Source organism: Ovis aries, chromosome 4, assembly GCF_016772045.2.
Source record: "Ovis aries strain OAR_USU_Benz2616 breed Rambouillet chromosome 4, ARS-UI_Ramb_v3.0, whole genome shotgun sequence".
Classification (NCBI taxonomy): Eukaryota; Metazoa; Chordata; class Mammalia; order Artiodactyla; family Bovidae; genus Ovis; species Ovis aries.
The window spans coordinates 92,321,683-92,337,224 of record NC_056057.1 but is presented as its reverse complement, the minus strand read 5'-3'; the positions used below and the strand labels follow the sequence as shown (position 1 = coordinate 92,337,224).

Below are 15,542 nucleotides of genomic sequence, written 5' to 3'. Positions count from 1 at the left end.
GTTAATTCCCTGGGACTGTGTCCATGTTGTTGCATTCTCTTACTTTCTGCTATCAGACTTTTGATAAATCAACCTCACTACCATGACATGACAATGACATACAGGATAGTGTTTTGTAAACTATAAATCACTATGTAAAGGTGGATATATCATTGCTGTCTTGAAAATATAAATTGGCCTCGGGGTCATAGAAAAGAGAAGACAAAATTCAAAAACTATTGTTTTAGCATCTCTATTTTTAATATGTGAAGGATTTGATAATTATGGATACTGTTCTACAGTTGGAATTTTTTTCAAATTAGCTGTGTATTTATGATATACATGCAATATTTTTTCTTCAACTTGATAGATCTCTACAAATTCCTCATACTTAAGCCATTTCATCTTAAAGATGACTTGTTAATGCCTGAAATTCTGATCATACATATAAGGTTTTAAAGCTTCTAAAGGTACACAGAATAAATAAAAGGAATGTGAAGCTGGAAGGTACACCAAACCAGTCCATGTTAATGATTGAATTTGCAGAACACTACATTTCACATGTAAAAAGGTCAAGTGTTGTTTCATAAAACTTCTCCTGAAAAGAGACTTAGGAACAAAGTTGATATATATGAATTTTATCAACGGTACCCAATTAACAAGAGTTGTAACATGGTAGTCCTTAAGCTCTGTTCATGCATAATTCATGAGAACAGCTGCTGTTGGAGGTAGATCCGCTTTCTCTGGCTTATAAACCCAGTGTGTGTGCACAGGAAATTCATTGTTGCTGAATTCAAACCTGATTTTCACAAAGCATATTCATCATCAGAAGTATTACATTAGCTCATATGTATATCTCTGAATCCTTTGTGTTCTGTAAGACTTCTGGAATGAAGGCAAAGGTACCACTGCTGCCATGAAAATCCCCAGACATACCTCCTTCTATTGAGCTTCACTTGATTGTGTTTCCCAGATACTGCATCTTTTTCTTTTTTTTTTTCAAAAACTGAGCATTTGTGTGAAACTTGCATTGTTGGATGATGGTTAGCATTTTTCAGCAATATTTTTGTCTAGTGAAGTCATGTGCATCATGTTTTTAGACACACTATTATTACACACTTAATAGGCTATAGAATGCTATAAACAGAATTTTTTTTTTTTTTTTTTTGGCCATGTGCTGCCAAATCCCTGTGTGGCACTTCATTCCCTGACCAGGGATGGAACTCATGCACGCTGCACTGGGAGCTCAGAGTCTTAACCACTGGAGTTCCATGGAAGTCCTAACGTAGCCCTTATATGCAGTGCATGTGTGCGTACCTATATGCTAAGTCACTTCAGTCATGTCCAACATTTAACAGCCCCATGAACTGTAGCCCACAAGGCTCCTCTGTTCATGAGATTTCCCAGGCAAGAATACTGGAATGGGTTGCCATTTCCTTCTCCAGGGGATCTTCCAGATCCAGAGATGGAACCTGCATCTCCTGCATCGGCAGGCATGTTCTTTACCACTACTGCCACTTGGGAAGCCCTTATATGCACTGACTTGCAAAAAATATTCACATGACTTGCTTTATTGTGTGCAATATCATTTTCCCTAGTGATCTGGCCCATAATGTCTAGATTGGTCTCTGAATAATAGAAAAGATAAGACTTAAAATTCAGACGTGTTCAGAGCCTTGCATCCCTTTTCTAATAAAAAAAATTATAATTACTTTCCTTTTGTAAAGTATAGTCTTAGTTCTCAGTAGAATTCTACCATCTTTTTCTGGAGGTCACTTCTAAGAGTCTAAAAAATAAAACACGAATTTCTAAAGAGGTTTAGAGTCTTAAAGTTGGAATGATCCTTGAATAACATCTGAATATCATCTTCATCAAGGTCCTTTGGTTATTGTTCTTCTGTTACCCCCATAATTTTTCTTTCTACCCATCTTCAAATCTGATAAATATTTCTTACATGTTTAGTTATTAAATATACTGAATATGGCAAAAAGTTGAGTATTTTTCCTTCAGGGCCATTTTTTTAACTCATAATTTTTCTTCATCTTATCAACAAAGACCATATGAAAGTCTTTCAAAAACATAGCTGAAGTATAGATTTTATTTTCTTAGAAAATATTTAGAGGGATATGATAACATTATACAAACAAGAAAGAAAAAAAATGAAATAAAGACCATAAGAATCACTGTCCCATTTTACACCAAACCAAATGGAACAGACATCCTAGCTTTTAGAGGAGTAAACAGAAAGAAAGCATTCCATATTGATTCTCTAAGAAAACTGCTGTTCCACCACAAATCTCCGCTGCCTCTGTCCTCACAAAAACCCAATGTTCTGGATTGTGGACCAGTGATGAAACTGAGGCCCTGTAACCTGGTTTAGTGATGTTTTGGCACTCATTTTGTAGAGAAGAGGATGCAATTTAAAACCAAGTCTAAGATCTACTTCCTTTCAATTGCACGTCAATAATAATCTAATGTGAGCACTATAGAAAGATATGCAGATATATCCCACCTGTTTTTAGCATGAAGCTCGTATTAGTCAAGGAAATAAAAATAGCAAAAACATCTACAATTAACACATCCTGGGCTACTTGCTTTAATTTTACTGATTGTGGTCTTTAGGTAATGCTGGTCTCTGATAAAAATTATCTGGTCAATTAGCAGAGTTCATGTACACTAAAATGGAATGAGTGTAATCACCCATTATTTCAGAGAAGAAACTTTACCGTTTTCTTATTCAGTGTTCAAAAGTAAATCGTTCTCTTAAAAAAAAAAATCTGTTTCACTGTGAATTGGATTTATGCAGTGACATACGTAGGCTTCCCTGGTGGCTCCATGGTAAGGAATTTGCCTGCCAGTTTAGGAGATGAGGGTTTGATCCCTGAGTTAGGAAGATCCCCTGGCAAAGGAAATGGAAACCTACTCCAGTATCCTTGCCTGAGAAATCCCGTGGACAGAAGAAGCCTGGTGGGCTACAATCCATGGGGGTCACAAAAGAATCAGACACAACTTAGTGACTAAACAACAAAGTGAGACATATACGTTCAGCACTTTTTCTCATTTTTTCTCATTTATTCCAGAATTCCACTGAAAAATAGAACATCACACTTGAATTTCAGAACAGAGATTTATTCCATCACAGCTTTCAGAAACACAAAGGAATTATCTGGATTTAGACTTGTATGTCTGGAAATTTGAGTATAAATATCAGTTTGACTTAGAATATTTTCTTGTTCATACCTATTTAATAATCTTACAATAATGGGTTTTATTTCACAGTAAGCTGGTACCAGAAAACTGAAATATTCATTTGCTTCTTCAAGTCTTTATTTTTTAAACATCTCCATTTGCATCCTTTTGATGAACCCAGACCATAAATATGTGTTGGCAATACATTTTAGCGCACTCACTTTTAGAGTTTAAAAGTATTATATTTAAATAAAAGATACATTCACTCTCAAAGCATGACTAATTATAATGAAGTGAAGTGAAGTTGCTCAGTCGTGTCCAACTCTTTGCAATACCATTGACTGTAGCCTACCAGGATCCTCAGTCCATGGGATTTTCCAGGCAAGAATACTGGAGTGGGTTGCCATTTCCTTCTCCAGGGGATCTTCCCAACCCAGGGACAGAACCCAGGTCTCCTGCATTGTAGGCAGACGCTTTACCGTCTGAGCTACCAGGGAAGCCAATTATAATGACTGACCCTTTTTTAGTCATCAAGCAGGCTTAAAAAATCGATGTCTTTAATGTGGATTATTAAAAAAAATCTTTTTTTTATTTTTCAGGATACAGAATTGATCTGTTCTTTCATTTTTTTTACCCTGTAAATCTCTGTTAATCAAAACACACATTAAATAGAATTTCACCTAACTTTATTAAACACCAAGGTGTTCATATTTTTAGTTTTCTGCTAAATGTATATATTATAAATGAAACTAGTGGTTTCACAGATCAAAAATTCTGCTTTTTATTTCTACAGCTGTTGAATTCCTACCACATGGTTTAAAATAACGTTGTAAAGACCACATACCATAAAAAGTCACGTTAAGATTTGAATTTTAAGATCATTTTAACAAACTGATGTATTATCCTGTACTATAATTTGTTTTAATTTGTTTTAACAGCTTCCTCCACCAAGACGACATATATCAGCTACAGCAATCATTCAATCTGAAACAGGGAAATGATACAATATGAAGAAATGTGGTATGCGATCTTAAACAATGAACGTGACACCACCAACACTCACTCCTGGAGATCTCTGTAGACTACAATCAATCAAATCAATAGTCAATCTTGTAAGGAACAAAAAGTAGCCACAAGCCAAAAGTATTAATAATAGGGAGTGAAGAAACCCGTTTTATACAATACAACCAATGAGTGTCAAGCTAAAGTATTGCTTATTCATGAGCAGTTAAAAAAAAAATCACAAAAGGAAACTAATGTTAGCTTGTGAAAAAAACAAAAACAAAAACAAATGCTGTTGAAATATGAAATAAACCTTGTCTGATGTTATTCTTGTAAGTATTTTTCTGTGATTGTGAGAACTCCCGTTCCTGTCCCACATTGTTCAACTTGTATAAGACAATGAGTCTGTTTCTTGTAATGGCTGACCGGATTGAAGCCCTGGGTTGTGCTAAAAATAAATGCAATGGTTGACGCATGCAATTTTTTATACAAATAATTTATTTCTAATAATAAAGGAATGTTTTGCAAATGTTGAGAGTTGTTTTGTTCCAGTTTTAAAGCCAGGGAAAACTCTTTCCAGTTGGCACTTCTGCCGTTATTTAACTCCTGCTGTAAAAGCCCTGATGTGCCAAGAAAATACTATTTCCTCGAGGAATGTGTTTTTGTACATGTCCTTGTATGTGAAGAAGATTGTTTTTTATTTCTATATCAAGAATTATTTGTGTAAGACTTTGTGACTATTTCAAGATTTATGTGGTAGTTTTTCATAGTAATTGCCTCTTTCCTGAAGAATCAAGTAGTAGTTTGAGGTCAATTGCTTCAGGTATCATAATTAACAAATGATGAGTTAAACATTAAATGTGACTTGTGAGAATATAATCTGAAAGTCTTCATCTAAAAGTATATCCAAGTATCACTGAAATTCTCCATTTTCTAAGTCAAACTTTTGCATAATGAAATAGTCCAAGGTGTATAATATTTTTTCTCACCTGGATATGGTGTCCAATGAAATCAATGAAGTAATGACCCTTACCCAATACATTCCTCAAAGCACAGAATTAACATATTTATTCCCTTGGCATCACTAAAGAAACCACAGTTCAGATAACATGTCAATGCTTTCTTATTTTCCAAATGAAAACATTCATTGGTTCATAGAACAGTATCATTAAAGAGAGAGAAAACAGGGAGCCTGTGTCACGCTAATAAACCATGCTAGGATGGCTAAACAGACCCTGTTACAGACTTCAAATCTACTACCATTTTTATCATGGGTGCCTCTTATCTACACAGTCCCAGACATCCATCAAGTCAATGGGTCTCTAAGATCATTTTGTTACTAAATGTTCTCTCTGCTGAGTTAGCTTGGATGGCTCATTGCACTCCTTATAAATATAAAGAGCTATCTGTGCTCTGTAGCTTCAACTAGGATATTGACAGTCACTTTATTTAGTATAGAGGGTTAAAGTAGAACAGTTCAGGCACCTTCAACACAGAGTAACATTTCCTAGATCCCAACCCAGAGAGCTGCATACAGAAGGAAATGGGTACTTACTGGCCTCTTGCTATAGTATCTGTTGCTTGTAGATGACATGTAAATCAAGAAAGAGTATTATTTTCAAGTTTTCAGATAATCTGAATTACTGATAAATACAATCCTGTAATCAGGATTGTAAACCCATCTCTAGGTGTGCCTTTCTAGATAAGGCCTAGTTTAAAACAAACTAAACTCATAACTACATATTTAATATATTTTATTGTGCCATGTAGCTCAGTATCAATAGCTAACCAAGAAAATTAATTATGATCATATTTTAATTTTTAAATGGACAGTTTTCTCTGTATTGGAGATTACTATCCATTTTTACAATTTTTTAAACTAGTAAGTATATAGATGTTTGGCTGAGGAAAAAAATGCTTGAATTTTGCAAGCCTTGTATTTCATTCAGAGAGCAAAATTCAAGTATATATTCATATTTTCGTTTAATAGTTGACTCTAGTCAGGGTAAGTGGATGCGACAGAGTGATTATGAGAGCAAAGCTGGACCAACGGTGGGTTTTTATGATGATGATGATTTTTTCCTTTTAAGGCTTTAGAAAGAAAAATAAAACATTAAGCCAAATTCACTACATTTCCAAATTGTTTTTCCAGTTACAAACTTACTAATGGGTTGTCTTTCTTAAGTACTTTTGTAAACAATTGATAATTCTTTGGTGTTCTACAGATTTTTATTTAGCTCATAATGGAGTTGAATAATAGTTTTCATAGATTTACATATGCCAATTATCTTGTATAACATTATCTCAGTGGGAAATTTTCTTCCTGATGAAACTATCATCTCCCCAGGCAATGGGAGGATAAACTCCCTCACTCTCTTATAGTAGGAGCTGGAACATTCTGACCTCCACTGCAGTTATTTTCTCAGGGACTCTGCAGAGAGCTCAGGGGATAGTCATACATGCTGGGACAGTGTGGGGAGACATCCTGTAAGGAGAAGGATTTAGCGTGTGCCTAGTAGTGGTTCACAAGTCCCATGCTTTAAAACGAACTGCCTGTGTACTATAGATAAGCAAACGCAAAGTTGCATGGAAATAATATACTATTATATTCTTTAGAATCGACCTTGTGTTTTATTCTGGCCAGGAAATGTCACATCTAATCTCAGCATGCCAGAGGGAATGCTAAAAATGTAGCCTAAGGTAATATTCAGCAAATGTCACTTGTATACAATAAGCAACATATCAGTGTGACCTTGGGCCAACTAAATCTGACCTCAATTAAAAAAAAAATTAGCTTATACTTGCTAATATTTAAAGGCATCTGAATCTGTGATGGTTGAGCTGGCACAGACTAATTTTATTTTTAAGGAAAATTTATCATAAATTTAAATTCGAGGGGTGACCACTGGGACATGAATAGGGAGCTAAATGATTAAGCTTAATTTTTGGTGTTTATCAGAAATTTTCACATAAAATTTATCATTTTAGAAGAACAGGATTTTACTTTTTTTAAGTAAATACCATATTACAGGAAATCTCACTAAGAACAGAAGTTTGTGTCATTTTATTTCCTTCCCCTTTAACTATATTCTCTATTATTTACCAATGACAGTGGAGAATAACAATTTTCTAAATTATGTCAGCTAACGATGTTTTATTCAGTCTTTAAGTGGAAGAAATGCCATTCTTAAACTCTATTATGCAACATTACCAATTTTTCTCATTTCATTTATTTAAATTCCTTTAATGTGAGTATTTCATCTATCTTTTAGAATAAAATTACTATAAATACCAATAAGGTTGCATGAAAGGATGAATAAGAAATAATGCCAAATTATAGAATATTCTAATCATACAAAATAATCTTTAGAAATGCTCCTTTTTGCTTTTATTATTGTTGCCTTTTAATAGACATATGAATAATGAAGAAACATTTGAGCATAGCTAGAAGAAAAGATTTCCTTAAGAAGAAATGAAGTCTATGACTGTTCAGAAGCTTGCTGTCATTCTTGGAAAGTATCATATTATAGTAACAAAAAGAACAATTGTTAAAAAAAATTTCCACTGTCTATGTTCTATTTCAGTTTATTCCTTACAAAACTTTTTGTAGCATAACCTTTAATGATGCTCTGACTTATGAGTGCCATTATTTTTTATTTAATTTAACCCTTCATTGGGATATTAAGAATTTTTTTTTTTACTGTTGAACTCAGTGTGTTGTGAAGCCTTGTACTATATTTTAGCTATCTGCAGAGTGATAAGGATAGAAAAAAGGAAATTTGACCCATTAAATATTTATTTTTCTAATGCCTAATTTAGTAGTTTTAGCAAAGTTAACTTTGACAAATTACTTTTTACAAAGGTATGAAGGCCAGGAATGGATTGGGACCTATTGAAAAGAATAGGCCGTGCAATATCTTGGATGGGAGGTAGGGGTGATGTGATTATAGAAAACAGGAAAGGCAAAAGATCAACGTGATGTATCAGGCTTTGAAGTAAGCAAGCAAGATTATTTACCAATGAACAGTATTCTTGCCTGGGGAATCCCATGAAGAGAGAAGGCGGGTAGGCTACAGTCCACAGAGTGGCAAAATAGTCAGACACGATTCAGCGACTGAACCACCACCACCACCACCACCACCACCACCACCAATGAACTAAGTTCCATGAGGTAAGTTCACTAGAACATAGGATGATCTAATGAAAATCATCAGACAGCTAATGAAGAGAGCTCATGAAAATTGTCAGAATGGTAAAGTAGAATTCTGAAAGAGTTAAAAATATAACTTCCATAAGGAGGCAGAAGGAATAAGTTAAGGATATTATTCAGTCCACTTATTAATTAGGAAATCAGTAATATGTTAAAAACGAATACAAAGAGCAGATGAGAAGCTAACAATAAATACATATTTTTTTTAATATTTGTAATTAGATAGTGAGATAAAGCAGGGGATTCCCAGGGGGTACTAGAGGTAAAGAACTCACCTGCAGATGCAAGAGGTGCAAGAGACGCAGTTTCAATCCCTGGGTTGGGAAGATCCCTTGGAGAAGGAAATGGCCACTCTAGTATTCTTGCCTGGAAAATTCCATGACAAAGCAGCCTGGCAGACTACCGTCCATAGGGTCGCAAAGAGTCAGACACTACTGAAGTGACTCAACATGCATGCATTAGGATATATCAGGGGATAAGATATAAAATTAGATAAACTGTAAACTTAGAGGTCATCTGTTCCACTGGACAGATATTACTTGAATCTACTAAATAAAAATGACAAATTAACCCCTGTATTTACAGAGTCATAAAATAATCATGTTGATAAAGAAATTCAAATGGAGCACTATATTGGAAAAATCCCCTTTAATATCTTTTACCTATTTTTAGGTTTTTGGATAATTTTTCTAAGTTATATTTTATTGTTTCCCCTAACTTCCAACATTGCATTTGTAGTGTCTGAATAATAAGGGCTTCCTATATGGAGCAGTTGGCAGAGTCCACCTGACAGTATAGGAGACCCAAGAGATGTAGGTTCCATCCCTGGGTCGGGAAGATCCCCTGGAGGAGGAAATGGCAACCCGTTTCAGTATTCTTGCCTGGAAATTTTCATGGACAGAGGAGCCTGGCAGGATACAGTCCATGGTGTTGAGAAGAGTTGGACACTACTAAGCACGTGCTCATAACACACGCACACACACACACACACACGCACACGTGCACCTAAAATCATATTAAGATAATCCAAGTTAGTACAAGAAGGGTTCTGGGATGAGACTCTGTTTTAATTATTCTTTCTTTAATATTTGTGTGCAACTCTGAGGCTGGATTGAATAAGATGATATGGGGGATAAATGCAAATAAATGTGTTGCAGCCTTCAGCTCACCGTCCTCTATCAAGCGGTTCCACAAACAATCTGTGAATCTGTGATTTCTTCCTTTTGTCCCGTAGGGATTTGTCATCTCTGGGGGCTGTTCATTCTCTCTTTCTGGTAGCATATTATGCAAAAAGGGCAAATGGGCTTTTCAAGATTGTCGCGAAAGATGATAAGCCATGGGTAATTTATCTTGCCTCCATGCATATCTCCTAGTTGTCTTTGGCTATTACCCTGGTCTTTTTTCATATCCTGCCACTGGTGTCCCCCAGGCAAGAGAAGCAAGGATGAAATCTTTCCAATCAGAGGGCTGGAGTTTGCAAGGGCAGAAGTATGATGAATAGAGCTCTGCTTTTCAACAAATATCCTAGAACTTATGAATATCCATCTACCCCTCACTTCTAGTTTATAATGGAGTCCTAGTAGCATTGGAACTCAACGAGAATCTTGACTAATCTGGAAGAAGGAAGAAGAAGCAATGTGTAGAAAGCATAACACAGATGAGATTTACTAACTTTTCTGGTTTTTTTTTTTTTTCTCATAATGTTCTTGACCTTTTTTCTACCTCCTGCACATGTTATACATGTAATGAATAGCCTCTTCATACATTCTAGGTACCCAGAGATCCACTTTTGCATTTTCCATTTCTGGATCCACTAATACTTTTCTATGCTCCAATGCCTCAATTCCAAATTACATTTCTATGTCAAAGCAGTCCCCATCCCTGACACACACAGATATCAAAAAAGCATATCCAAGGGCCTTAGGGAATCTACTACAGCTGGATTTTTAAGTAATAAAACATATATTTAAGATAGTTTAATGATTCACTTTTAGAAACTATTTACTGAGGACCAGCTAAACAGAAGATGTTCTAGGTGCTGAGAATGTCTTCACTTCAGTTCAGTTCATTCGTTGTTGTGTCCAGCTCTCCACAACCCCATGGACTGCAGCACGCCAGGCCTCCCTGTCCATCGCCAACTCCTGGAGTTTACTCAAACTCATGTCCATTGAGTCAGTGATGCCATCCAGCCATCTCAACCTCTGTCATCCCCTTCTCCTCCTGCCCTCAATCTTTCCCAGCATCAGGGTCTTTTCAAATGAGTCCTTCGCATCAGATGGCCAAAGTATTGGAGTTTCAGCTTCAGCATCAGTCCTCCCGTTGAATATTCGGACTGATTTCCTTTATGATGGACTGGCTGAGAATGTATTAGCAGACAAAAAAGACCACAACAAAAAAGTAATCTTGGTCTTCAAGGCATTTACATTTCTATATGACAGAGAAATAATAAACAAGATAAATGTATAAGTACAGGATGTGTAAGTGATAAATACTGATGGTAAAAGATAAATCAGAGAAAATGTATATGAAATAGGTTAAATAGCAATTGTAGAGTAACGGGTTGAAATCTTAGATAGCTTGGGAAGATGACGTATGATTAAAAGCCTGAAGCAAAGGAGGGACGGACCTACACAGCGTCCTGAGGAAGAGAATTCTAAGGCAGAGGGAACAGCAAGGAGATAGGTCCAGAGGCAGGAGCAAATGTAGAGCAGGGTAAAGTGAAGGGCTGGCATGTGCTGAACAAGCTCTTGAAGGGCCCTGAGAGAACCGGAACTTTTACCCCGACTGATGGGAGACTCTCATGGGGTTTTAAGCAAAGGAGTGGCATGTGGGTCTTAATTGTAACTGCATCTTTCTGACTGCTGTAAGAAAATAACATCAGCTTCAAGAAGGCAAAGGCAGAAGCACAGAGATTGGTTACACACTCTTGGATGATCCTGGAATGGGCTGGGTAAAGCAGTGGAAGTGATGAAAAGCGGTTGGTAAACTCCATGCATTTTAACAGAAAACCGGACTAATATGCTGATGCATTAGATGTGGTTGAGAGAAAAGGGTGATTCCAGGGCTTTTGCTTTAAGTAACTGAAAAGACGGAGATGAGGAGACTGTGAGAAGAACGCATTGAAGGAAATATAATTCATACTAGAGTATGAATGTCCAATATTTCTTCCCACTTGGGCTCCTTGATTTGCATTTTTAAAGATGCATGAATCACTAATTGGAATAACTCTAGAAATCTTATGATGAGTCTGGGTACAGGAAATACTTCATGAATGAGCCACTGTTTCCTCTGTGATATTTTCAGCAGGGTCTTAGATCATCTCCTGATGTCACCAAATCTTTCCCTTTTCTCTAAACTCTCTCTTCCAGGCTGAATCCTGAGCTGATTTTTCTTTTTCTTTCAAGCTTCTTTCAATAGCATTTATTTATCTCCTGGGACCTATCCCAGTTGTTTTGTGGTATTTTAATTTTGTTTGATTATTGTTGTAGTCATTGTTGATATTCTCTTGCTTTCCCAGGAATACCCTGTGGTCCTTGGGTCAATTTTATTCTCTAACTTTCTGTTTCCTTAGCTTCTGAGATATTTTAAAGTGAATGGTGCTCCTCAGAATCTACCCCAGGAATATTATATTTTACCCCCAGCTTTTTATCTCAATCAAAACTCTGTTTGAGAAGGTCCATTGCCTTCTCAAGAAACATGCATATTGGGCTTTCCTGGTGGCTTAGTGGTAAAGAGTCTGGCTGACAATTCAGGAGACATGGGTTCAATCCCTGGTCCAGGAAGATCTCACATGCCACAGAGCAGCTAACCCATATGCCACAAATATTGAGCCTGCGCTCTGGCAGCCCAGGATCCGCAACTACTGAAGCCCATATATTCTAGAGGTCGTGCTCCGCAACAAGAGAAGCCACTGCAAAACCTACCCACTGCAACTAGAGAAGAGCCACACAGCAATAAAGACCCAGTACAGCCAAAAACAGACATATTAAAAAAAAGAAACATAGCTACCTGGCTGAAATATAGAATAAGTAAATGAAGGGGATGTTGCCTGAGATCAAAATAAATATTAAGGGCTGCATGACTACAGTACTTTAGTCATAGTTTCTGATAGTATACAAGCTCCCTATTTCTCAAGGGCTTGCCTTTTAAAAAATTCATCAAATTCATTCAATCATTCACTTAGTCCTTCAGTAAGAACAATGTGAAAACCATATATTATTTCTTGCGTGGAGATGCAAAGAGCTTACAAGCTGTAAGAGATGACAAGACACCTAATGATAACAATAATTGCAATAGTTATAATAAAAACTAGGGACTTTCCTCGGAGAAGGCGATGGCACCCCACTCCAGTACTCTTGCCCGGAAAATCTCATGGACGGAGAAGCCTGGTAGGCTGCAGTCCATGGGGTCGCTAAGAGTCGGACACGACTGAGCGACTTCCCTTTCACTTTTCACTTTCATGCATTGGAGAAGGAAATGGCAACCCACTCCAGTGTTCTTGCCTGGAGAATCCTAGGGACTGGGGAGCCCGGTGGGCTGCCATCTATGGGGTCACACAGAGTCGGACACAACTGAAGCAACTTAGCAGCAGGGACTTTCCTGGTGGTCCAGTGGTTATGACTCCTAGCTTCCCCTGCAGGGGACACAGATTCAACCCCTGGTCAGGAAACTGAGATCTTGTATGCCATGCAGCAATACCAAATATATATATATAGAAAATATGTAAGATTATGATGTCCTCAGATCATACAGCTTGTAATTGCTGCACTGAAGTAAATCTTGCAAAAGCCTTGTGGGATTGGTTCTATCATCACTCCTGTTTGTAGATGATGAAACGGAGACAGAGATTGATGAGTTAACTTGCTGGAGATCACCAAGCACCTGGCTGTGGAGCTTGTATAGAGCTATGTATTGGACAGAATGTGTCACTGGAAAGTCAGGACACTTTAGGGGTTAGCTGAAAATACTAGGTACAAGCCTATTCTTTTTCCTAGAATCCTTCAATCAGACTTCTAGTACTAGTGTGTCTGATCTGTTATAGAAAAGCTAACCATCCTTCCCAACTATGGCGAATATATTTTGATGAGGGGTAGTCTTTGGATAAATTCAAGTTAGTGCTAACTTTTATATTTGCTTGAATTTTCATTTCTATTCTGTACAATTTTTACAGTTATCCATGTGCATCATAAGGCCAGACACAGAATGCAGGCCTTTTTCTTCATGGTTTATGATCTGCTGTATCTCATTTGAAAAATCTTCAAATACAATGGAAGACATTAAAAAAAAAACAACAACACCACTTGAAGGATATATTTACAACTTACTGGTAAGTTTGCACAAATCATCCTTAGCTTTACAATTGCTATACACAGGGTAAGGGTAACTTTATTCAGACATTCACCCAAATCATTTGCAAATGTGTTCTTAATATATTTTTAGCCAAAATTGTTTCTTTCAGGCAAAAGTGCTTTTTTAGTATTTTAGTGCATGATGTCCTTCCTAAGATATAGACATTATACTCATAACATCTTACAGACAGGACAATCAAAGCTGAAGATTATTAAAGTTCGTTGTTGAATCATCCATCATTAATTGAGTCAAGAATAGAAATGTATAATCCACAATGCTGGGCTAATACTTTTTAGACCAAACTGGGCCTAAGCCACCCTCTTTGGGTCTTGAATACTGTCATTACCTAATGGTTATTTACTGGGCCCATAACCCTAGCACGGCCACAAGCAGAAGTTATCTACGGTCTTGGAATCTATTACAGTGGAAACTCCTGGCAGAGCAAAAAGGCATAACTGAGAGAGATCTTGCTGCCTTTTCACTGGCATGTTCAATCTCCTAGGTTGGAGGGGAGAGGGAAAGTGTCTGGATAGACAAGCGCTTGGATGACAAGCACCTTTATTAGCACTATATGAGATCCAGGGTGCAATTTAAGGAAAAAAGTTTTCTAGGGCTCCCCTGGTGGCTCAATGGTAAAGAATCCACCTGTTCCATCCCTGATCCGGGAGGATCCTGTGTGCCATGGAGCAGCTAAGCCCGGGGCCGCAACAATTGAGCCTGCACTCTTGAGCCCAGGAGCTGCAACTGCTGAAGCCATGCACCCGAGAGGCTGTGCTCCGTAACAAGAGAAACCACCGCAATGAGAAACACGTGCATCATAACTCGAGCATAGCCCCTGCGCTCTCAGCTAGAGAAAGCCTGTTCAGCAACGAACATCCAGCACAGCCAAAAATAAATTAAATTATTTTTAAGAGAGGTTTTTTAGGTGCTTTGAAGTTGTAAAACTCTGAGTCCTATCCAGTTTTCCCCTAATTCTCTTAACCAACACACACACACACACACACACACACACACACACACGCACACACACACACAGAGCAACATTAATGATGATTTTTAAGAAGCAAAAGCTAGACCAGGGTTGTGTTATATAAAATGGATATTTCAAAAACTGTTATACCTATTCATGCAGTGTAACTGGGGTTCAGTTTGAGAAACTGTGTCTTCTATCAGCAGGCATCTGAGACCTAAAATAGATCTTTAATGGAGCCCTGGGGCGGCTGGACACAATTGTCCATAATGACTTTATGGAGTGGGTCAGTGAATCAGAATACAGAGGGTTGATATGATTGGTCTTAACTATTATGAAGAAGCTATAATAGCCTGCAATAGCAAACCTCTCACTTTTCAGAAAGTACCTAATTACCAATTTACACAGTAGGGATTTTTAACTAACACTGACAGCTGTCCCTTACAGAGGAGGTGTCTCTTTAGTAGTAACCAATGAGAGAAAATTCTGTTGCTTCAGCGTATTTAATTTCTAAGTGTATTGACTGCATAGTATTCAAATATAATCACCATATTTATGGGTCTCATTCTGCCTACAGAATATAAGTGGCATATTTAATATAAATAATAAAGAGAAAATGTCTTCTTAGTATATTCCTTATTGCTATCAGCTTTAGAAATTCACAAGTGTGTTAAAATATACTTTAATTTAATTTTCACCATAAATACATAATAATGATTCCTTCTTTCAATCACTATATGTTCTGAGGTTAGCATTAAAATCCAGGATGAAATGACTCATGCTGAATTAAGTTAAATAAATATTTAAAATCATTTTGAACATTCAGGAATGATAAAATTAAGC

The 15,542-nt window shown here is 36.9% G+C and overlaps 1 protein-coding gene across 3 annotated transcripts in view; it reads left to right on the top strand.

Moving 5' to 3' along the window:
• GRM8 (glutamate metabotropic receptor 8) overlaps positions 1-4,699 on the top strand; it is an 893,584-nt gene extending 888,885 nt beyond the window's left edge. For all 3 annotated transcript variants that reach the window (XM_042248768.2, XM_042248770.2, XM_042248771.2), the window contains exon 11: positions 4,107-4,699. In XM_042248768.2, the coding sequence (XP_042104702.1) occupies positions 4,107-4,156 (50 nt within the window). In that variant the 3' untranslated portion in view covers positions 4,157-4,699. The remainder of the gene's footprint in view (positions 1-4,106) is intronic.
• Positions 4,700-15,542: the final 10,843 nt, after the last annotated feature.